Below are 23,840 nucleotides of genomic sequence, written 5' to 3'. Positions count from 1 at the left end.
GATAACGGGTATAGGACAAATATTGACAGGCCTATCTACTTATACAATCACTAGTTTCGTGATGTTCTTTATCTACCGATTGTGATAGTAGTCCCAAATTCTGATTTTTCAAAAACTTATAAAATTTTGAATTTCTCTACTTTTACAATCGGCAATCTCGTGATGTTCATTATCTACTGATTGTGATAGTAGTCCCAAATCCTGATTTTTTAAAAACTTATAAAATTCTGAATTTCTTTACTTTCACAATTGGTAGTCTCGTGATGTTCATTATCTACCGGTTGTGATAGTAGCCCCAAATTCTGATTTTTCAAAAACTTATAAAATTTTGAATATCTCTATTTTCATAATCGGTAGTCTCTTGATGTTCATTATCTATCGGTTGTGATAGTAACCCCAAATTTTGATTTTTCAAAAACTTATAAAATTGTGAATTTCTCTACTTTCACAATCGGTAGTCTCGTGATGTTCATTATCTACCGATTGTGATAGTAGCCCCAAATTCTGATTTTTCAAAAAATTATAAATTTTTGAATTTCTCTATTTCACAATCGGTAGGCACAAGTGGATGATGTCTACCGATTATGCTTAAATTTTAGTACAGAAAAATTGAATTTTTGACGCAAAAATAATCGGTAAATAACAATCTATTTTACCTACCGATTCTGGTTGATGTTCTTCATTTCTAAGAACATCAACCAGAATCGGTGGATAAAACCAACTTTATACCTATCGATTATGTTTCTGCAACCGTAAATCCTAAATAAAAAAAATCCGATCTATATTTATTTTTCAAGCAATTAAATTCTAATTTTGGACACAACTACTATCATTTATCAGTTTTGTTTGTTTAAATCGATTTTTTTTTTGATGTTCTAAGTTTCAACTTTAAGGTTTTGGGTTTTAATTTTAAAAAAATTAATCCTAAAATTTGTTAGATCGAGGATATTGGTTTCAATCAAACTTAAAGCGATAATTTTTTTTTTTTAAATCGGTAGAAAAAAGAAGGAAAAGAGGAATGTTAAGATTATGAAAATAAATGATATAGGTTTAGATTTAGTATAAAGGTTAAGGACAATATAGATAATTTTATTTTTAAGACGCCCCAGAGCCATCTTCAATGGATGAGAATAAAAAAACGCCCCTAAAAATACCAGGAAAAATAACCAAAACCAAAACTGAATTCAGTTATTTTATTTTTGTTTTGAAGCAACTGAATTCAGCTGAGACAATTCTCATACAAAATGTTACTCCCTATACATCAAATAGGCAACAAAAACAAAACGCCAATGGTATTGTAGCAGTATCACTTTCTTTTATCTAATCTAACATCTCTACCCAATAAATTGTGTAAGAGTTACAAGAAACCCAAGACCAACAAAAAGAACCTTTATTCGCAGTTTCAAGCCATAAGAAGCAAGAAGTACAACTTTGTCAATCACAGGACCACAAAACACAAGATCTTTAGTTTGGGTTGTTGTGAAACTTAGGATACTAATAGGAGTAACACTTGAATCTGCTACAAATGTCAATGTAAATTCCTCCGATGAACCAATTCCTTTACTTTGTAATGTGAAATTTTTACCAGTTGATCCTGCTTGAACACCCACCATGAAATCACCAATACATGAATCATTGGCATCAGCAATTACGAGTTCCAGGTCATACTTGGTACCTTTTTTTAGTGTAACTGCTGTTTGTAACCCACTTGATTCCCCTGAAACAATCTCGATTGCAGCATTTCCTTCTGGGACTATATAGTTCTTGTTTGAAGAAATGTATTTCACTGTACCTAGTATTGCCCATTGGTTTAATGTAGACTGAGTTGGACTTGATTCTGCATCAATCAGAATACCGCCAAAGGAATTGTTGGGAAATGCAGGCCCGTATTCGAATCCACCATTTAGCAAGAAGTTGCTTTCTGTGTTGATTGAATCACAATATTAACCAAAAATACATAGAAAACAAACATATACTACAAAACAAGGAAAATTAAACTCGAGGGGAGGTTGACTATAGGTTTGCTCCCTGTTGGCCAGCATTGCAAATCTCCTCAAGGTCATTGCAGGGTTTCTTGAGCAGCTATAAACGATTACCTCCACACGGCCTTGTGGATTGGTCAGTCTCCTCAGGTAATGTTCTGTTACCGAAGTTGTCAACTAACTTCTTAACCAGCGTGTGTTATGATTTGAACACAACAGTGGAAATGTTTATTAGACCAAGAAACTGAGGGATCATGTCCCTTGAGTTGCACTGCATAGAGAGTCAGCGACATGTTTATCATCACACGGCTAGACGCCACTCAATTCGAGCTCCATTACTCAAGTCCAAATAGCACTATGGATACAAGTTTTCAATGTTCTCAATGCAACTACACTAGTTTGGGTGAAGTGTTAGCAATTGAAGTACAACTAAACATGGGTTTAGGGTTTATAATCTCAATCATAATAAGAAAAACTAGTACAGAAAAATGGAATCAGTGACATACCAGAATTCTTGATAGGATTGACAATGTTCTTGAGAATGAATGAATCCAGAACCACCCCACAATTAGTAATAACAGTAGTATTACCACCAAGATCATCATCACCATCCATACTTTGATCAGTTGTTTGATTTTCAATAAATAGATTAATCAAGTCTCCATTACCATGACTTCCCAAATAACAAGCATGAGTTTCCCAAGTATCATTCCCAAATTTCTGTTGATAAAAAATACGAACTGCTCTATCTGGCCCAGATATAACAACACTAGTAGGGTTAGAGCAATTTGATTGAGCTGGTTGAAGATTAAAGGTAAGTAAATAATGGTTTGATTCTTGATTTGATTTGAATGTTTGATTAATTTTTCCATTTTGACCTAAATATATAGCATGTTCACCAGGACTAGTAGAAGTTACATACTTGACTGTGCCTTGGTATGACCATCCTGGAATGGTATTTATTGTTGAATTCAATGACGCAAATGTGTTTATTGAGTTTTTTGGTATGTTTGTTGGTGGTGATTCAAAACCAGGGTTTTGAAGATCTGTACTCGATTCATCAAGAAAATAACAAAATTTGTTAGTTTAGCTTGTTATTTTCAGAGAGAAAAACTTTGTTATAGTTATTGTTACCTGCAAATGCCTTGGCTATCATGAGTGAAAGAAGAAGTATTGTTGCTTGCCATATCTCCATTGCTCCTGTTCTGGAGTAGTTCTACCTCTACCTATAGTCTAGAAGCTCTGTCTGTGTAGTTGACTTTAAATGAAGCCGTGTGAGTTGGTAGTACTTGTACTGTACGTCGCTGTTGCAGATTCAAGGAAAATCGTGGATTTTAACGTGGGTTAACAAAACAAGCAAGCTGGCAAAAAGAAACCCAGCCAAGGACACAGAGCAAAGAAAAAATATACTCCATCTCAAATTTTTTAAATTTGAGCTGGACATGATTGCCAAAGCAGCCCCTCAAAATTTTCAGCCGTTTTTTTTCTTTAAACAAGCTCGCAAGGAAAAAAAATTCAGGCGTTTTGTTTGGCATAACTTTAAAGGGACAAAATGCTGCTATAAATTTCAAATTGTTCCCACAATATAGGTAACAGGTTGTTTGATGGTCTACTTGACAAGCAGAGACAAACAAGAAAAACAGTAATGAGAAACTGCAAAACTAACACATAAGGTGAAGAGTTGTTGCAGTTTGGGTGGGGGGGGGGGGGGGGGGGGGGGGGGGGGGGGGGGTGGGGGGGGGGGGGGGGGGGTGGGGGGGTTGAGAAGATGTTCACTGATCTTGGACACTGTGGCCAGCTGCATATTTTGTGAGACTGTGAGCCCTCTTCCATGTATGAAATGTGAAATAAACTGAAGGGTGCACAGGAACCGACCTGGACCGAGGAACCGTCCCGGAACCGGCGGAACCGAGCCGATATTTGTCCCGAACCGAGGAACGGGGTACAGGTACCGGTCCATAAAATAGGAATCGAGGCTGATGAGGTACAGGTACACGGTCCTGTATAAGTCCCGTACCGTCCGGACCGAAAGAACCAACCATTCGTAGCCATTAGATTTAGGGGTACTGAACAAATACAGCCGTTAGATTAAGGGGGGGGGGTATATATACTACCTTAACGATAGGGTTTCTCATTTTCGTTTTTCTTTTCCTTCTTCGTCTTCGACTCTTCCGGTCTTCCCTCTGAGAGACTGATATAGTTCTTGAGTCTTTGATTCTCTGAAGTCTGAAAGTGAACTCCATTAATCAGTGAACACGGAACACCGAACAAGAACAACACCTCTCGATCCAGAAGAAAAAGTCAGTGATTTCAATGATTTGATTAATTTTGTTGTTTGGTGAAGAACAAAAGAGTTAGGGTTGAACTGAAGTTCTGAAGTTGTTTTGGTGAAGAATCAGAGAAAGGTAATTTTTGGGTTCCCGTAGTTTGAATTTATTTTGAGTAAAACTGAATAAAAACTGAGGAATCTTATATGGGTTTGTTGTATTGAAGTTGAATCGGTTATATGGAGATTTAATTTGTGCTTAACTGTGAGATTGAGAAATAGGGTTCATCATGTTCTTCCGTAATTTAGAAATTAGGGTTCGTGGATTTTAATTGAGTTATCTGTGATTTGAATTCAAGGAGGAATTAGGGTTTAGCTGAGAACTGATGCTAGTTAGAATTGAAAGACATGAAGATGGAGTTTCTGAAATAGTTATGTTGATCTTTGGTAGTTTATTGCAATGATTTGATTAATTTTTTAATTAATTTTGTTGTTTCTGAATTTGATAATGGCAAATTGGAGATAATCAAGTATTATTTATGCTAAGAGAATTTATTTATGCTTTATTCTTTATGAGGAACTGTCATGATTAATTTACCTGTATCTGGTTTTTGAAAGTTTTGAATAGGGTGTATCTTCTAACCTTTTGAACTTTTTGATTGGTTCATTTGATTTTAGGCGAAGGGATCGAAGAAACATTTGAAGAGGCTTAACGCCCCTAAGCATTGGAGGCTTGATAAATTGGGTGGTGCTTTTGTAAGTATAGAAATTTCATTTTACTTGAATTTATCATATGTTTACATGATGCTCCAGGTGACTGATAGAGTAGTTTGTTGTTTAATACTAGATTTTAATGGGTATTTTGGAGAGGCGTTACTCTGCTCTAGCTAAACTTGCTTGCCATAAATTCAGTAGGCAGGCTGCTAATGTACACTTTTTTCATGATCATTAGATAAGCCATCTTAAGCAATATGGAGGTTATCATTGGTTGTGGCATCGGCTGCTCAGTTTACACTAGCAATATGGAGTTCCTGCCTTAAGTCATACTTATAATTTGGCTTGTGATAAATATTTGCCTTCCATGAAATCTGAGTCATGCTTTTCTCCTGCTCCTGCCTTGGCTATACTTTAAAACCCCATTATATTGATCATATTTTTAAGGTTTCAACTACCTGGTCTATACCTCAATCGACCAATGTTAGCTGTCACTTGAAATGATTAGCATTATAAAGAGGCAGATATACGTGGGTGGTGAAAATTTAGGGGCTGACGCATAAAGTCATGCAATCTAAGATTCTCTTTCTCTTTCCGCCGCATCCTTTCATCTCCATGTTGGTTCTTCATTCTCCTGTACTGATTCCTATTGATTTCTTTTTCTTCTTTGTTGTATTGCAGGGGCTAATATATGGATGCAACACAAAGGTTTCAGCATAGATATTTCTCGCAGTTTTTTCTTTGTTCACCTGTTCTGTCTGGGTATTGATTTTGTTGGTCTTAGGTTTTTTCAGGTGAGGGCTTATCCCTGCTGTTTGGTTGGGTACTGAACTGAGGGTTCAAATCCTATTGTGTTTGGTAAATCCTAGCCCGTTATCTACTTTTTATCATTCATCTATAATGGTTAAAAGTTGAAAATAATTTAAATAAATAATGTTTTTTGTTTAGAACAATGTCCAGTTCTGCTTAGAACTTATGCAGTTATGCTTAGAACAATGTCCAGTTCTTATTTTTCATAACAGAGCTCAATGCTTAGCCATATTTCCAAGTAGCTAATATGTTTTTTATAATAGTACATATTTTTTATAACAGTTCTTATTTTTCAGTTTCATTTCAGTTCTTATTTCATTTCTTATTTAATTTCTTATTTCATTTCTTATTTCATATCAGTTTCATTTCAGTTCTTATTTAATTTTTCAGCACTTAAATTTGTTTTCTCAGTGATAAGCTGGCATGGATGAATCAAGTCAAGCTCATGGAACAGATACCCCTACACCTACAACTGCTACACCTACCACTGCCACAGATGCAATTGTTGGTTCCTCAATCCAACCAACAAATGAAGCAGCACAGCCAGAGACAACAACAGTAGATGTAGAAGCTACTTCTACATCTATGGGTGGTAAGATAACTTCTGACATTTGGAATCATTTCAAGAGGTTGAATGTTCAAGATGCTGGATGCAATTACTGCAAGAAGGTGATAAAGGCTCATACTGGAAAGAATGATACAAGTGGAATGTGGAAGCACTTCAACAGATGCAAGCAGAATCCTAACAAGCCAAAGCCAAAAGGACAACAAACTCTGACATTAAATCCTGCACAACTGGGTGAGAATGAAGGTCAGTTAGTCTCTACTATTTTCAGTCAAGAGAAATGTAAAAGGGCAGTTGTTGAATTTATTATAATTGATGAGATGTCATTTAGAGCAGTTGAGGGTGAAGGTTTTAGGAGAATGATGCATGTCTTAGAGCCTAAATTTGTTGTGCCAAGTAGAATGACTATTTATATGTATGTATATGTATATGAATATGACTTATTATTTTTTTTACTTTCTAACTTAGGATTATGTTTATTAGTTTTGTTAAAATATCTAATACTTGTTTGAATTCACCTTTTCAGGTAAGGTGTGCAGCTCATGTACTTGCACTTGTGGTAAAAGATGCTGTGAGGGTCTACAACAAATCAATTGCAAGAATCAGGTCAGTTGTCAAGTATATAAAGGGTTCTCCATCTAGGTTGGCTAAGCTTACGCGTTGTGCAAAATTAGTTGGAATAGAGTCTAATGTAACATTGATATTAGATGTTAAGACTAGGTGGAACCGCACATTCTTGATGCTACAGGCTGCAGAAGTGTAAGAAAAAGCATTTATTAGGTTAGAAAGGTATGACAAGGAATATCGGCAGTTGTTTTATTACCCAAAACAGAGTGAGAAAGATCTACCTGATGCTAATGATTTTGATATTGATGTTAATGTTGGTGAAGAAGAAGAATAATTTAGTGAAGAAGAACAAGAAGAAGTTGAGGTGAGAGGGAAGAAGAATAAGGCACAAAAGAAGAAGAAGAAGGTAGTAGTGAGGAAACCTGCTCCATGTGAAGAGGACTGGATCTTTGCCAGAGGCCTTGTCAAATGTTTGAAAGTATTCTTTGATGCCACTGTTGCATTTTCAGCCTCAACTAAGGTAACAACAAACACTTTCTTATGGCAATTAGTTATCATATATGAGCAACTAGTTGAGTTTAGAGATAATGTAGATGAAGATCCTTTTATTGCTACTATGGATGGAAAAATGTTTAAGAAGTATAGCAAATATTGGGGTGATTATGCAAAGATGAACCCTACAACCTTTTTTGCCATGTTGTTGGATCCTAGAGAGAAAGAAAAAGGACTACAATTTGCTCTTGAGCTCTTGTATGGGAAGAATTCTTCTAAGGTTGAATCTGTTATGAAGCTTATTAAGTTGGATTTTAAGATTCTATTTGAAGAATATAAGGATGCCTATTCAGTTCATGAGGAGGAGTCAAGCAGTTCTATCCAGGGACAAGCCAAAGCAGTGGTAAGTAAACCAGTGGCAGGGCCAAGTCGTATGAAAGAGTTGATGTCAAGGAGTAAGAGGTTCAAAAAAAGCCCAAATGATGATGAGGGAAAAACAGAGTTGGATAAATATTTCATTGACGAGTATGAAGAAGGTGTAGGAGAAGATGATGAGGAGTTTGACTTATTGGGTTGGTGGAAGACCAACAGTACAAAGTATAAGATACTTGGACATATGGCTAAGGACATATTAGCCATTCCTGTGTCTTCTGTTGCCTCTGAGTCTGCTTTTAGCACAGGAAAGCGAGTCTTAAGTCCTTGTAGAAGCTCTTTATCTACAAGGACAGTTGAGGCATTGCTTTGCACACAAAGCTTGCTAAGGAAGCCAATACAACTTGATCTTCTATCTGATTACATACCAGATGATGATGTTGAAGTTGAAGAAGGTAACATATTACATTATTACTTGTGTTTGGCAGTAATAGATATAGTCTAATAGTTACTAACTGCTATTATTTGTTTTTGCAGCGTTACTTGGTCCTATCAACACTGATGACACCACAAGTGCTGCTGACATGGATTAGAAGATCAAGATTCAAGACTACTGCAGCACTAGCTGCACTGCTAGTTGTTTTTTTTCCAGATTTTCTCATTTTCAAGACTTAGTGTGGCTACTGCTACTTTTTTTTTCCATATTTTCAAGACATTGTTTGTTTGGTTTGTTAGTAATATTGCTACTTATTAGTTGCTGCTTTGAATGAGAATTTGTTATATAGAAAAAACAGGTAAAAAACAGGTAAAAGAAAAGGCAGAGTGGCAGATAGTTTTTTGCTGAAAAGGTACCGACTGGTACAGGTCCCGTACCGGTCCCGGATCGGAACCGAATGGTACCGGAACCGAGGTATACGGTACCGGTACCGGTCCCAAAAATTCAGTACCGACCTCTGGGGGTACAAGTACTCGGCCTCGGCAAGAACCGAGCCGTACCGTGTGCACCCTTAAGCAAGCTGGTTTACGATCAATTTAATCTCTTCAACCAGTAAAATCTCAGAACTAGGTGAATAAAATCAAATTCAAGATCCAAGATCCAAATGGATTGTGTTTCCACATGTCTCTCACCTGATATTAGGCACCAATTCATTATTGATAAGGTGGTAAAAAATTAACCATTGTTTCTCAAATTTGAATTATAAAATTTACATTAATATTGTAGTTTAATACTATGTTAACTTTCCGTTCTTGGAACCAGATTACATTTGACACTAGATGAATGAGAGAAGATTATACAGCTTAATAAACTTGAAGCACCAATTTGGTTGAATTCTTACCGATTGGGCACATAAATTACTGTCAACAGAGAAGGCCATATGACGGCATGTCTTCAATCCGTAAGACATCATCCAGTAGAAGTTCTCGTTCAAGTTGAGCCCGAGTTGATTTCAGAACATCCTGTTAAATCATAATCAGCACCACTCAGACAACTAAACAATATGACCTTAAAAATTAAGGGAAGAAAATCTGAATCAGTTGAGCTGTCAGCTGTTTATGGGCCTTAACTACTAAACCTTATGGCTGAAACACAGTATTATCCTTAAATCTACCATTATACAATATTATTACAAATGTAGTTTCAGTAGGAACCCTGAATTGGGATTAAAGTGGCCCCAAATGGATTTACATGTAAGGGTCAATATATATCCGGATGATGAATTTTCTTTTCAGTTTTTTTCCAGTCTTTACGCAAGAATTTATGAATTTGGTACTGATATCTTACATTGAATTCCATGTATGTGGCATTTTTGTCTAGCCATTGCTTGTCCATGACCACAAACGCCACACAATAAAGCAAGTCAAATGCCCATTCATCTTCTGAAATGAAGAAAAAAAACTGGGATTAATCTCGACAAGCTCTGCGGACGAAGTTGAGCCAGTTTCTCATACTCTGATAGTGTTATACACCTTGTGATTTCTATGTAGAATAAATGTCTAATACATATATATATATATATATACTTTGAGGAATGGCAGGTTCTTACCTGATAACATCTGGATGAAAACTGCTCTTACAAAGGTCCTTGGTTTCGCTGTAAATAGATAGGTAGTATATTATATTAAGATCTTTGCATTCATGAATACTCTTCAGGTAAGATATGCGAACGCTGCCTAGACAAGCATAGTGAAACTTCATGCGTGAATGAAGCATGTATCCACATCTATGTCAGAATTTTTTTATTTAGATATTCTTACTGGATTCTAGGTCTAGCATTTGCATGATCATGAATGTAATATTCACGCCAGCAGCGGAAAATGGATACTGCCAAGTAGCTCGTTTACCCCCTTGCTTATTTAAAAGACGTTGGAAGGATATCTGCAAGAAAACAATGTGATCCCATGAACATTTATATCATCTCAATCTGTAGGGTTGTATAGGAGAAAAAACTCGAAGATTCCTTTGGCGTTGAGTCTATTTCAGATAAGGAGCTTATATCATCCCATTTCCTTCCATTGCTCTGATATCAAGCCATGGAGATGCTGTCCTGGGTATGTTGCAGACCAAAGAGCTCTCAGTGCTCCCTGCAATTTTGGAAATGGACTTACTAATTATTCAGAATAAAGAGGTATACGACAAAAAAAAAAGTTTGTAGATGCTCTCTATTTCTCAATACATCCCGTTTCACAAGACACGATTAAAAAGTGTGGTGGCGGCGCCGATGGTGGTGGTGGTTCTGGTGGTGATGATGATGGTTCAAGTAGTGGTGTGGCATTGGTGGCGGTGGTGGTTCTGGCGATGGCGGCGCCGTTGGTGGTGTTGGTGGAGGTAGCGATAATGAAGACAGTGGTGCTGGAGGCGTTGGTGGCGGTGGTGGTGAAGGTGGCGGTGGTGGCGGCGGTGGAGGTGATGGTTAAGGTTGTGGTGGCGGCGAAAATATGAAACGTGTCGCAATGTTAAGGGTTTGTTATTTTGTATAAGAAGAATGGCAATTTAATTAAAATTGGGGTTAAAAATGACTTTTTTTCACATGTGGGAATTCACATGTGTGCAAAATTGACCATTTAACTAGCTTGGATGGAAAAACTAACGGATTGGGGCATTTTAACTTTTTTTTCAAAACCTGGGGCATTTTCACGAACGACACCCCAAAATTGGGGCATTTTAACTCTTTGCCCTAAAAAGTAATGTATGACCTTACCTGGTGGTCAGCTCTAGAAGCATCAAAATTCACCTTCATTCTATGTTTCAACCTCCGCAATCTATCTTCCTACAATTTTCAGGTGACATGTCAATAGGAAGATGGTAGAAAATTCAAACAAGTGAGACAACATATCTGGAAATACATGTTAGAACGGAAGTACAGCAATCCAATGTCCGTTAAGGAATGATTAGCAGAATGTTGTTGTACCATAACAGTTAACAATCAATGAAGAATAGCAACAAGCAAGTGAAACAACATATCTGAGGAGCACAGTTAAACATCTAACAGTCTCTCCAAAACTAGAAGTTTATACCATTACATGCACTGTTAGCCAACAATGATTATAGTTTTGACTTTAGACTTAAGATTACAATCAATCAGTTGCCCGTCTTTTGCAGAATTCAGTTATTTTCGATGTTAACACAAAATGATAACCATCCACAAGATCTTCCTAATAGTTTCATAGTTTCATTAACTTTAGTAAGAAAATGAAAAAAACCAGACTAGCTAGAAATAACATCAAACATTATGTAAGCATATTCGTATGGAAACGGATTTGGAAGTATAAATATGTATTATTACCTGTAATGGTGTCAAATTGATGCAAATCCGCTCATAAGCTCCTTTTCTTTTGAAACAAACACAAGTAAGACCCTTTCCAATCCATGTGGGAGTGGCACAAGTAGCATGATCATGATCATCTGGACCAAAAGAATACTACCTTAATGCTCAGAACATTTTAGGATCAATTAACTCAAAGTAAAGCCACTATAAAACACAATTACTGTACGTTTCTTGCTACGTCGCGTAAAAACTACACCAAAGCATTTCATATAAACACAGTGAAAATAAAAGGAAGAAAAAAATGAAGCAAATGGGTCTCCTTTGATGTCCCAATTGGTTTTAAATTGAAACAAGAAAGTGAAAACACTTCTCATACTTAAATTATTCATTATGGGGTAGTATCAATATGGAGTCTTTATGGACTTGGTGGGTTACAGCCTATTTGGTATCAAATGAATGGCAAATTGAGAAAGGTAGGGGTGCACTCCATCTGTCTATACCGAAAATTGTTGATATCATCAGATTCATTCATGTTAAACGTGTGAATTTAAATACAGGGGGCACAGATTGTCCCCAGCTGGTGGCATATTTGGAGGGCCGGGGATGGACAATGTGCCTAAGCTAAGGTGTAGTTAAACTAGGCCTCTTGTATGTTGATTTGTACCGGTTGATACGACGAATGCGATATGATCTGTAATGGAAATGATATAAGGAAGCCATCAAGATTCAAAAGCCTATTTGCAGCAACAAGACAAGGTAAACAAAAGATGGAAATTATTTTCTCGTAAAATAATCAACGTAAAAATAAATAAAATGAACGGCTTAGAATGCGGAGGACTGACAACTGAGACAGAATAAAAAGTTGTTTTGTTTGACATGACATGAGATTGAATGTTTGAAGGAGAAGGACCACATCAACCTCAAGTAAGAGAAGTGGAAGTGCTCATCTTTGACTTAGTTCGGTTCAAACTTGGGTTCTCTCACATGCATTGTTCTGACAATTCCGACAAATACATGATATAGCCGTCAGTAGGGCTGCACAACGGGTAGGTGGGTAGGATATGGCCTAGACCTGTCACCCTACCCGTTTATTGGCGGTTAAGAAACATTTCACCCGCCACCCTACCCTCTATTAAACGGGTAAGATCCTACCCAACCCATTCTCTGGCGGGTCGGGTAGGGTAGGGTGGCGGGTATAACCGTTTTTTTTTCTGCAGGAACAGATACATCATCAAGTACAACAGAATGGGCTATGTCTGAGATGATGAAAGTGAATTACAGGAACTAAACTAACAAGAGAAACTGCTGGTTCTTGTTGTACAGTTAAGAGTTTTCTGCACTTCTTGAGCAAGTAAATCTACGTTTGGTGATCCAGAAGATGAACCTACTTCAGAAATTGAAGGAGGAGGAGTCGAATAAACGGGTGCTGCTGGTGTTGTACCTCTATCCCAAACACCACCACCGCCATGACCTCCAGCTACACCACCACCAGCACCATGATCTCCAGTTACACCACGACCAACAAGTCAATCCACGTTTGGTGATCCAGAAGATGAACAAACTTCAGAAATTGAAGGAGGAGAAGGAGTCGAAGATATGGGTGCTGCTGTTGGTGTTCCTCTTCCTCTTCCCCAAACACAAATACCACCACCACCACCACGATCTCCAGTTTCACCAACACGATCTCCAGTTTCACCGCCTCCAAGACCTCCAGTTACACCACTACCACGACCTCCAGTTACACCACCAACACGACCGCCAACATTTCCACCACCCCGACCACGACCTCCAGTTTCACCACCACGACCACGACCTCCAGTGACACTACCACCCCGACCTCCAGCATCACCAACGCGACCACAAATTCCACGACCATAAATTCCACAACTTTAGCTTTCTTAGCCAACAACTAACAAGCATTGCAGCTCTTCATATTGACCTTCTTCTTCAATCATCATCTACGATGATGGAATAAGTACTAAGATCACCAAATAAATCTGCATACAAGTAATATCACAACAAGTTGAGTAAAGAGAGAAACAAAAAGAGTTTTAGAGTACTAGTTGAATGGCCATAATGGTTTTTGATTAATCAATTCAAAGTGTGACACTATAGAGATATATAAAGACAACTCCATAAACAGTAGTTACATTTCCCCCATTTAATACCAGCTTCATCAACACTCTTTTGGAAATGCTCCCACACCGAAGATGTTCTGTTCCGCTTCATACTTTCCCTGACCTCAGGTTGAGAAGATGGTGGAGGTGGAGGTGGCGAAGATATAACAACCCTGACCCTTTGTTGCACGGATTGAGATGCATCTTGAGAGGGAATAAGAGGTCTCGTTGACATCAATTCTGTAATCTCAACCATGCTTCCTCACTAGAAAGAACAAGTGATATGAATAGAAAGCAAAAAAAGTTAACAGGCTTCAAAGGGTCCTAATAACAGCACTGAAATCTAGAGAACAACACTGAAATCTAGAATTAGACAGTAGTTATATCCGTCTGTTGGTTAAGATACCCTTGGAGAATTAGAGGGTTCTATTGGTATCGATGATAGTGCTATTCTGCGTTGTATTGACTTGGAATAAGGAATTTGAGACTCATGTATAGATCTTTATTGGGAAAGTGGCATTCGAGATATTCTGCAGACATACAAGCATTGTGGAGACAAGTTATTTGCGAGAAAACATATATACTGGACTCCAGTGTCAACTGTCTATTTAAACTACAAAACAAATCTCTCCTTTTCTCACCCACCTAGCAAAGGTCTTAAATGTACTCACTCACCTGACATGATGCTAATGTTCAATCAAACCAATGATTTTCATTAATACTACTATTGTTGTGAGCAGAATCTAAAGCTAATTCAATTGCTTTAGATAAACCTTTAAAGACATGGGTGTCACATAATTAAAATCTCACTGAAATTGTTTGAAATATTGATAATCTAAACATTTAAAGACATGGGTTTTAGATAGAAATCATGAAGAGACAATTTATCAATCAGTTTACATATGACCACAGATTTTAAATCCCATTCAATTGCCTTTTCCCATCTCCTAACAGAATCGCATTGAAACTCGTCATTCATGAGGAACAAACTAAATTTCTATGAGAAATTTCATCAATCAGTTAAAATGCATGTCAATTTTTCACGATGGCAATCATATTACTCAACTGATTTCAACTAATTTCTTCAAATACAAATAAAATCACCAAGCAATACAACATATAAAAGAAAAACCCATTCAAATTATTTAAAAAATTATTCAAATTTTCACCTGAAAATTAGTTTGGATTTCAAATTAGGAGGAAGAACCACTCTCTAAACCCTTCATTAGCTTTCCAAACTCAGATTCCTCATATTCAGCAACATGCATGAAACCTTATGATTTTTCAATCAATTTAACACAAAAAAAAATGAAACAAAATGAACTTTGAAGTTAGATCTTACTTTGAATCAACCTATTAAAAGGTTCTAAACGAGATCTGTTAACAGATTTGAAGTTCTAAACGAGATGTGAGAGGTACTGGTAAATCAGAGGTACTGGTTTTATGTTTCTTCCGTTCTCAAAAACTCCCCTGGCCAGTTCTTCTTTTGCGTTGTGGATTCACAAGAATAGGGTTTTTCTTTTCATGATCTTCTCTTCTCTAGATTTTTTTTCTTAGCAATGAATTCAGTTCTGCGAGTTTCTCTGCAGAGATAAAACGGAAACTGAATCCAGTTTTTAGTTTTTTAGTTTTTAGTGTTGTAGGAAAATATAAAGCAACGGCAGAGATCAATAGTTGAAAGATCAACGACAGAGATTAAACGAGAACCAACGGCAGAGATCAATAGTATAAACAGGCGGGTAGGGTAGGATAATTTCGAGCTTTACCCGCCATCCTACCCATCTAACGGCGGTTAAGAAATTTTTTACCCGCCACCCTACCCGCCAAATAGTGGATAGAGTAGGATACGGTTAAAAAACTGGCGGGTAGGATAGGATTGGCGGGTATGGATAGGGTATGTGCACCCCTAGCGGGCAGAGCAGAATTAGCAGATTTCGATAAAAAAATGTGCTGTTGCATTGCAAGGTCGGTATCTAAAACCCTAGAAATTGTACTGTCCGTTTCTCACGTGTCTTGTGTGAACCTGAACGAGGAGAAATCTTTTCAATACGGAAGAATGGGTTTTCCATCCAATAGCTGACTCAAGTATAATCCGAGTGTTTTCCCGGAAATCAAACTGTTAGTGGGGACAGACGGACAAGAGCAAAACGTGTCCGTGTAAGAAATCAAATCAATTTAATCTGCAAATGATTACGGTTTAAAAGACCAACCATAACTAGCAAATATTTTCCGTAGAAGCTCATCTAGTACTGGTAGTGTAAGCCTAGAAGTTAAATTTTTGAGCAACCAGAAAGTTGGATAGGCAGTAGTAATCTTCATAAACATTTTTGAATTACTATGGATTTTGTTTTTCCGAAGTTAAATACTTAGGCAAAAAGATAAAGAAAAGAACCAGTCTTATTGACCACGTACGAAAATGTCTAGTGCTTTGGTGGGGATGTGGATGAAATATATTCCCCAAATGATATAGATTCCTCTCTAATCAGCTGCAGCACCAACTAGGTGACTTTCAGTTTGGCACCGAACCTGCCGGATTTTAGGTGATAATGTCTTTTAGTAAGAGTTCATTTCGCCACGCCTTCAAACCAAAAAAAAAAAAAATTCCCAAGGGACCGGATTAATTTACTAGTTCGGCGCGAATTGAATCTCAAACTGAAGGTTTGTGGAACTACTAGAATATGAAGAACACAATCTTTTCTTTTTATTGATTTTTGTTTCTTGCGATTTACAAAGAATGGTTTCCTATATAAACAAGTCTAGTGGTAGAAAATAAACTCTCATCAAAATAAGATCTCTTAAGCTAGGCAAGATAATATACAAGATATGCACAATATATATCCTAAACTAGGTAAGATATTATATGCAACACATTGCCAAATATACGTGAGATATATTTGGCTAATACCCCCCCTCAAGTTGGAGCATGAAGAGTCGAAATGCCCAACTTGAGAAGAAGAGACTGGAATTGTTTACGACCCAATGCTTTAGTGAGAATGTCAGCCAACTGAGAAGTAGTATGAACATAAGATGGAGCGATAGTACCACGAAGAAGTTCATCACGTATGAAGTGACAATCAATCTCGATATGCTTGGTTCGTTCGTGAAAAACAGGATTATTGGCAATGTGTAAAGCAGCCTGACTATCACAATGAAGAGGAACTGATGTAGGATGCTTTATACCAAGACTTCGAAGCAAACCTTTTAACCATATAATTTCACAAGTAGTTGAGGCCATTGCGCGATATTCAGCTTCAGCAGATGATCGAGATACTGTCGTTTGCTTCTTTGTTTTCCAAGAAATAGGAGACCCCCCGAGTGAAATAAAATACGCGGTAAGAGATCGACGACTAAGAGGACAACTGGCCCAGTCAGCGTCACAATAAGCATTAAGAACAAGAGTAGAATCAGAGCGAAGCAAAATACCTTGTCCAGGGCTGCTCTTTAAGTAACGAACAACACGTAAAGCAGCATCCCATTGCGAGTGAGTTGGGCGTTGCATAAACTGAGATAAAATATGAACGGAGTAAGAAAGTTCAGGCCGTGTGATAGTAAGATAAATTAACTTTCCCACCAAGCGCCGAAAACGAGCAGGTTCACTCATGAGCTTGTCTGACGCAAGAGCTAGTTTGTGATTTTCTTCCATTGGAATGCTCGCAGGTTTAGAACCAAGAAGACCTGTCTCTTTTAGAATGTCAAGAGCATACTTACGTTGACATAGAAATATCCCTTTTGAACTTCGAGCTACCTCAATACCAAGAAAATATTTTAATTTTCCTAAATCCTTCATATGAAAACACTTATGAAGATAAGTCTGAAACTTACGAATAGCAATGCTATTATTGCCGGCAATAACAAGATCATCTACATACACAAGAATATGCAGAATAACGTCGTTCTTCCGATAAACAAATAAAGAATGATCAGAAGGACTGGAAGAAAAACCATATGATCGCAAAGCGCTCGCCAACTTTGCGTACCAACATCGTGGAGCTTGTCGTAAGCCATACAACGATTTACGCAATTTACATACCTTGCCAGACATGCCATGACTAAACCCGGGAGGTAGTCGCATATATACTTCCTCATTCAACTCACCGTGAAGAAAAGCATTATGAACGTCCATTTGAACCAATTCCCAATTGTTAATAGCAGCAACAGCCAAAAAAGTGCGGACGGTAACCATTTTTACAGTAGGAGCAAAAGTCTCTGTGAAGTCAATCCCTTCCTTTTGATGATTACCGAATACAACCAATCTGGCTTTATATCTCTCAACTGAGCCTTCAGATCTGTGTTTGATGCGAAAGACCCACATACAACCAATAGCAGTCTTTCCCGGAGGTAGAGATTCAACTGTCCATGTGTGATTGAGCAGTAAGGCGTCAATCTCTCTTCTCATTGCCTGTCGCCATCGTGGATCAGCCATGGCTTCCTTGAATGAAGTTGGCTCTTTATCACTTAAAATAGCTGCAAGAAAGTGACGATGGACAGGAGAGAAAGCATTACAATTCACAAAATGAGTTATAGGATAGGGATTACCTGAGGATTGGACAGGTACAGGTGAGCAGTCGAGAGAACCCAAAGTCGTGTTAACGTTCTCCCATTGAACATAATCTCGGTGTCTAACATTTTCTGTACGAGTGCGTTTGCCACGACCAAGGGCATCATCATTCAACGTCCTGGTATTCACTTCTTCTTCTACTGATAACGGTGTTGTTTCAATGCTGTCGGACACAGAAACTGGTAGAAAACTCGCTGCTGAGTCCCTGCCATGACGTCCACGCAGTTCTGGTGATGGACTGAATAGTGGAAGTACTGAAGAGCTACTAGTGTCTTCTGCAGAACTGCCGGTGATGTCTGAACTGGAAACTGGAAGCGTTGAAGAACTGCCAGAGCTGCCAGTTTCGTTCGCAGAAGTACCAGGGGAGTCTGAACTGGAAACTGGAAGCGTTGAAGTATTAGCAGGATTTCCAGTTTCGTTTGCAGAAGTGTCTGAAAGCTGCAGTGACTGAGTAACAGATTCAGGGATGTTGATAGAATCATGCACGCTGTCAGAGAAGTCAGCAGCTTGAAGATGCTGATACACAGCACTCGAATCATCGGAATAAAGAGAAGGAAACTTCGACAGCTCTTGGGGATCAGCCAAAGGAAAGGTGTCTTCCAGAAACTGAACATCACGGGACGCAAAATAATTGCCTGTTGAGAGATCAAACAGATACCAACCTTTCTTCCCAAAAGGATATCCAAGAAAAATACACCGTCGACTACGACTATCAAACTTGTCGCAAGGATGAAGATTCTTTGCATAGCATAAGCATCCGAACACTCGAAGGGAGTCGAGAGTGGGAGCAGTACCATATAAAAACTCATATGGAGTTTTGAAATCGAGTACACGAGAAGGGGTTCGGTTAATCAAATACGCAGCGGTTAATACACATTCTCCCCAAAAATCAATAGGTAAAGAAGCTTGGAAACGAAGAGCACGAGCAACATTGAGAATATGACGATGCTTTCGTTCCACCCTAGCATTTTGTTGAGGTGTTTTGACTATAGAAGTTTGATGAATAATACCGTTCATGCGAAAGTATTCTGCAAGACCTTTGAACTCGGTCCCATTGTCACTTCGCATGATTTTCACCCTTTTGGAGAATTGTCGTTCGATCAAAGCAAAAAAATTTCTCATTAAATGAGGCACCTCATCTTTAGTTTTCATCAAAAGAACCCAAACACAACGAGAATAATCATCCACAATAGTCAAAAAATATCTTGAGCTGCAGGCCCGATTAGCGTGATAAGGACCCCAAACATCACAGTGAATTAACTCAAATAAATCAGTAGCTTTATTATCACTTAATGGAAAAACATTACGAGTCTGCTTGGCTCTATAACAGATATCACAAGCATGGAATTTTAACTGACTAGTAGTGCCACAAATTGGAGGTAAGAACTTCATTGCTTGCATGGAGGGATGACCGAGCCGTTGGTGCCATAAAGATGTAGAAGACGTCCCGGACACGACATTAACACGAGTTGGTTCCCACGACTTTAGGCAATAAAGCCCTCCCATAAGTTTACCCGTACCAATCGTCATCCTCAAGGTATGGTCCTGTATAACACATTCAGAGTTAGTGAATTGAAAACGAATCATATTCTTAACATGTCGAGAGGTTAAGAATTGAGATACAGATATGAGATTGCAGGTGAATGTGGGCACAAAGAATACATCAGATAAAACGAGAGTTTGATTTAACTTCACAACTCCCATTTTGGTCGCCTTAATGCTTGCACCATTAGGTAATCCTATTTGAATAGGTCGAATGGTAGAAAGAGAATGAAAAAGAGATTCATCACAGCAAACATGATTGGAAGCACCAGTGTCGATAATCCAAATATGAGCATCCTTACCATTGAGACGAACATGATTCAAAGAAGCGGAAACGTCACCAAGAGTAACATTAGTTTTGACAGATTTGTCAAGTTTACCACGGCCTGCAGTTAAGCGTCGAGGTTCTCGGCCTTCCGGATAACCATGTTTCTCCCAGCATCGGTCCTCCAGATGACCATGAAAACCACAGTAAGTGCACTTCAATAGGGATTTCGACCCCCCTCCTGATTTGGAAGTTGTCGGCTTTTGGCTGGGCGTAGCAAACGCCATAGGGGTAACAGATGTCTCAGCTCTGCGTTGAATATGCATCTGAACTTCCTCTTCTTGTATAAGACGTGAGTATACAGCATGTATAGAAGGCAGCGGTTCTGTACCCAAGAGATTAGATCGAACATTGTCATAGCATGATTGAAGACCCATAAGGAATTGACGCACCTGATCATCCATACGTCTGTTACGGAGAGTAACATTGAGTCCACAGCTACAACCAGTGCAAGTGCAAGAAGGAAGAGCATCAAAGTCATTGATGTCATCCCATAGCTTTTTTAAACGTCCATAATATTCTAACATAGGCTCAGAAGGCTGTTGTTTACAACTAGCAACAGCGTACTTCAATTGATATATCTTTATACCATTACCCAGTGAAAAACGAAGTTTAATATCTTCCCAAAGATCATAAGCAGTGTCACGATAAGAAATTGTGGAGCGAACGCTTGGCTCAATGGTATTAAAAATCCAAGCAACAATCATATAGTTTGCAGTCCACCAATCCTCAAGATCAGTGGAACTATCATCAGGTTTACTATACGTACCGTTAATGAAACCAAGCTTGCGTTTAGCACCCAAGGAGACTCGAAAACCTTTAGCCCATTCTTCATAATTGGAACCTTTGAGAACAACATGAGTAATAATCGTTCCCGGACCATCATTAGGAGCTAATGCATACAATGACTTAGGAGGTAGTTCAACCGAAGGTTGTGGAACCAATGTTTGGTGAACTAAATTCTCTCCCATGGATCGAAAATTCGACTCACAATACCATGAAGGTTTGTGGAACTACTAGAATATGAAGAACACAATCTTTTCTTTTTATTGATTTTTGTTTCTTGCGATTTACAAAGAATGGTTTCCTATATAAACAAGTCTAGTGCTAGAAAATAAACTCTCATCAAAATAAGATCTCTTAAGCTAGGCAAGATAATATACAAGATATGCACAATATATATCCTAAACTAGGTAAGATATTATATGCAACACATTGCCAAATATACGTGAGATATATTTGGCTAATACCAACCAGTAAGTTTTTGACAATCGTTTGCTTGTTTGAAATTTTGGATTACTATATTTGCGACAACGAAATGGATGAAGAAATGTACATACATGAAGTATATGTAAAATGAAGATCCAAAAAAATTTACTCCAGCAGAAAATGATAGCTCACATTAAACTGATCATATGATGGAAGATAAGTACCTGATGAAGAAACAGATGAAGAAGAGTCTTGAGGTTGACAAGATGATCTAGAGAGTGAATTAGCCGAAGAACGAGTTGTCTGGCGATTTCTAATGGAAACGCAACTTCTCCCTCCTCCTCCTCCTATTTCTTGGCTGCTGCTGCTTGTCTCTACCACTGCACTCCTCATTTCAACAGAAAATGAGATAGAATGTGTCATTTTCTTAACTTAATTGAGAAATCAATCCTTGAATGAATGAGTAACAAAACCAATCTCAATTACCACTCTGTTGTGTAGAGAGAGTACATAGAGATGTGTCGTTCGTCTTTTAGTTTACCTTCTCACCATCTTGTGTCTCAGAGTAACCAACCTTTGGACCCAATACCTGACCTTTATAAATAGAATGGGATTGACACAAATAAATGTTTAAATGTTTTTTCACTAAATGGGTCTTATGGAAATGAATCTCACATTCATCAACAATCGACATAAACAAGATTGCAACAGGGGTACCGAATTATATATGGGCACCACCAACTCCATATAAGCCAAAATTTACTGGATTTGTTAATTTTGGTTAATTTGGTACTCATTAGAGACCAAAATGATTCCAACAATTTGCAAGTGAGCGCCCGAACTTCAGTTGTTGAAATTGATCACCAATATATCCCGAAACTGTACCAGCAGCATGTAAAAACAATAAGATACGGACAAAACAAATAAGTGAAGGAGATCCATCTACTTCAACCAATGGAAATGTCATGTATTCCCTTTGTTTGCTACTTTTCTTTTAATAAACAATAGCCTTCAACGAGGCTAATGGTCCCTTTCAACAATTGACAAAAGCCAAATTGAAGGAACATACCAATACACGGTAGAATTGTTTGTTTTGGTCCAAAGGGCCAGTTCATGAGCCACAAAACTACAAATGCGGGGTTGAAAAGTAAACAAACAATCAACTAAACTAGAAGAGAAAAACTGAGTATCCTTAAATATAGCATCCGTTCTAGAATCTCCATCAAACAAGTCAGCAGAAACTTGGTTGATAAGATCCTGAGCATCACTTTCTATGATGATATGAGTAAGCTTTTGCTCCACAGCTTTCTTCAAGACTCCCTAAATAGCTCTGGCTTCAGCTTCTTCGGCAGATTCTACTTCAAAAACTATGGACGCACAAAAGGAAGGAGTGTTTGAGAAGTCCCTCATCACACAACCTTTATTCCCAAAAATATCATCATAAGCTCTATGAGTATTACATTTTATCCAACCAGTAGGTGGAGGCATCTATTTGTCACAGTAACCAACAGAGATATTATGGGACATAATGGGACTAGGTTTCCTGATTAATAACATAGCTCTAGCTTTCATCAGAAGAGCAGGATGGTTTTCTTTAATGTTTTGAAAAATCAGGTAATTCCTATTTTGCCAGTTAGATCAAAGAATAGCAACAAAAAAACACTGATCTCCATCAGGGAATTTAGAGACTGGGTCAACTAGTCAAAACATCATCCAATCAATGAAAGATTTATTACTGAAAACTGAGTATTCATACAGAAGGAAGAAAAAAATCAGACACGACTAGCGAAAGGACAAAGAACCAAAGCATGCAGAACAAATTCAAGGGGTCATTGCATCTGGTACAATCAACAGAAACCGTAGACATTCTAGTATGTAAAACAGTTCTAGCAGAAAGGCCTTTCTATCATCTTCTTAGCAAAGAGTAGAACACTAGTAATTGTGTCATGCTGTCTACGTCCAAATCCTAATTAACGCTGACATTATTGCCAATTTTCTAAGCAATTCATACGTGACCAAATAGTTAAACGAAAATATTTTAATGTTGAAAAAAATTCGTTTTCATGGAACAGATAATGTTTTTGTGATCAAATTTGGATTTTCTAATACAGAAGACCATACTTATGCAGTACAAATTATTAATGGTTAATTATTTTATTGATTGATAAAACAACATCACACCCATTTTTTATCATTTTCCATCTAACCGAATATAGGCAATAATGTGCCCTCACGCTTACGTGCGGCTCAAATAGCTTACCCAAACCCATCCAACTGGTGAATGTTAACACAACATTAAATGAAACCAATGACTCCAACGGTACAGTTGAGACTGAAACCAAGTTGTCGAACTGCCGAAGTATCACTTTGCGAACAAGCAGTAAGGGTTATCCCTACTGCAAATTATGTTCGGTAGTTAGCAATTGGAATACGGCAAAAGTACGGAATGATAAACATATGGATATTGTTCGGATTTTTAAATATTAATTTCCGTCAAAAATCCTGAAAATATTATTTACCCAAGACAAACATACTCTCAAGAAGAGAGTTAAAT

The 23,840-nt window shown here is 37.8% G+C and overlaps 2 protein-coding genes across 2 annotated transcripts; both read right to left on the bottom strand.

The window, feature by feature from the left end:
* Nucleotides 1-1,160: 1,160 nt before the first annotated feature.
* LOC113277402 lies at nucleotides 1,161-3,233 on the bottom strand. Its single transcript, XM_026526512.1, has 3 exons — nucleotides 3,117-3,233; nucleotides 2,489-3,028; nucleotides 1,161-1,921 (listed from the first exon to the last, which is right to left on the bottom strand). Exons 1-3 carry the CDS (start codon nucleotides 3,175-3,177, stop codon nucleotides 1,335-1,337), a joined length of 1,188 nt encoding a protein of 395 aa, XP_026382297.1. The 5' UTR covers nucleotides 3,178-3,233; the 3' UTR covers nucleotides 1,161-1,334.
* A 5,706-nt stretch (nucleotides 3,234-8,939) lies between these two features.
* On the bottom strand, nucleotides 8,940-21,833 carry LOC113277401. The gene is made up of 7 exons (XM_026526510.1): nucleotides 21,511-21,833; nucleotides 11,554-11,672; nucleotides 10,969-11,037; nucleotides 10,025-10,145; nucleotides 9,814-9,861; nucleotides 9,552-9,646; nucleotides 8,940-9,226 (listed from the first exon to the last, which is right to left on the bottom strand). Exons 1-7 carry the CDS (start codon nucleotides 21,707-21,709, stop codon nucleotides 9,128-9,130), a joined length of 750 nt encoding a protein of 249 aa, XP_026382295.1. The 5' UTR covers nucleotides 21,710-21,833; the 3' UTR covers nucleotides 8,940-9,127.
* Nucleotides 21,834-23,840: the final 2,007 nt, after the last annotated feature.

The sequence above is a fragment of the Papaver somniferum genome, chromosome 5 (assembly GCF_003573695.1).
Source record: "Papaver somniferum cultivar HN1 chromosome 5, ASM357369v1, whole genome shotgun sequence".
Taxonomy (NCBI): Eukaryota; Viridiplantae; Streptophyta; class Magnoliopsida; order Ranunculales; family Papaveraceae; genus Papaver; species Papaver somniferum.
Note: the sequence above shows the minus strand (reverse complement) of the source record. Positions and strands in the feature narration are given on the sequence as shown.

Excerpts from the sequence above, each read along its gene's own strand:
- LOC113277402 (XM_026526512.1), bottom strand. The coding sequence starts at position 3,177 with ATGGAGATATGGCAAGCAACAATACTTCTTCTTTCACTCATGATAGCC. Across the intron at positions 3,029-3,116 it reads GATAGCCAAGGCATTTGCAG|ATCTTCAAAACCCTGGTTTT; the intron begins GTAACAATAACT and ends AATCGAGTACAG. Across the intron at positions 1,922-2,488 it reads CAATCCTATCAAGAATTCTG|AAAGCAACTTCTTGCTAAAT; the intron begins GTATGTCACTGA and ends CAATCAACACAG.
- LOC113277401 (XM_026526510.1), bottom strand. The coding sequence starts at position 21,709 with ATGACACATTCTATCTCATTTTCTGTTGAAATGAGGAGTGCAGTGGTA. Across the intron at positions 11,673-21,510 it reads TTCATCTGTTTCTTCATCAG|ATGATCATGATCATGCTACT; the intron begins GTACTTATCTTC and ends CTTTTGGTCCAG. Across the intron at positions 9,647-9,813 it reads TTTCATCCAGATGTTATCAG|AAGATGAATGGGCATTTGAC; the intron begins GTAAGAACCTGC and ends TCTTCATTTCAG.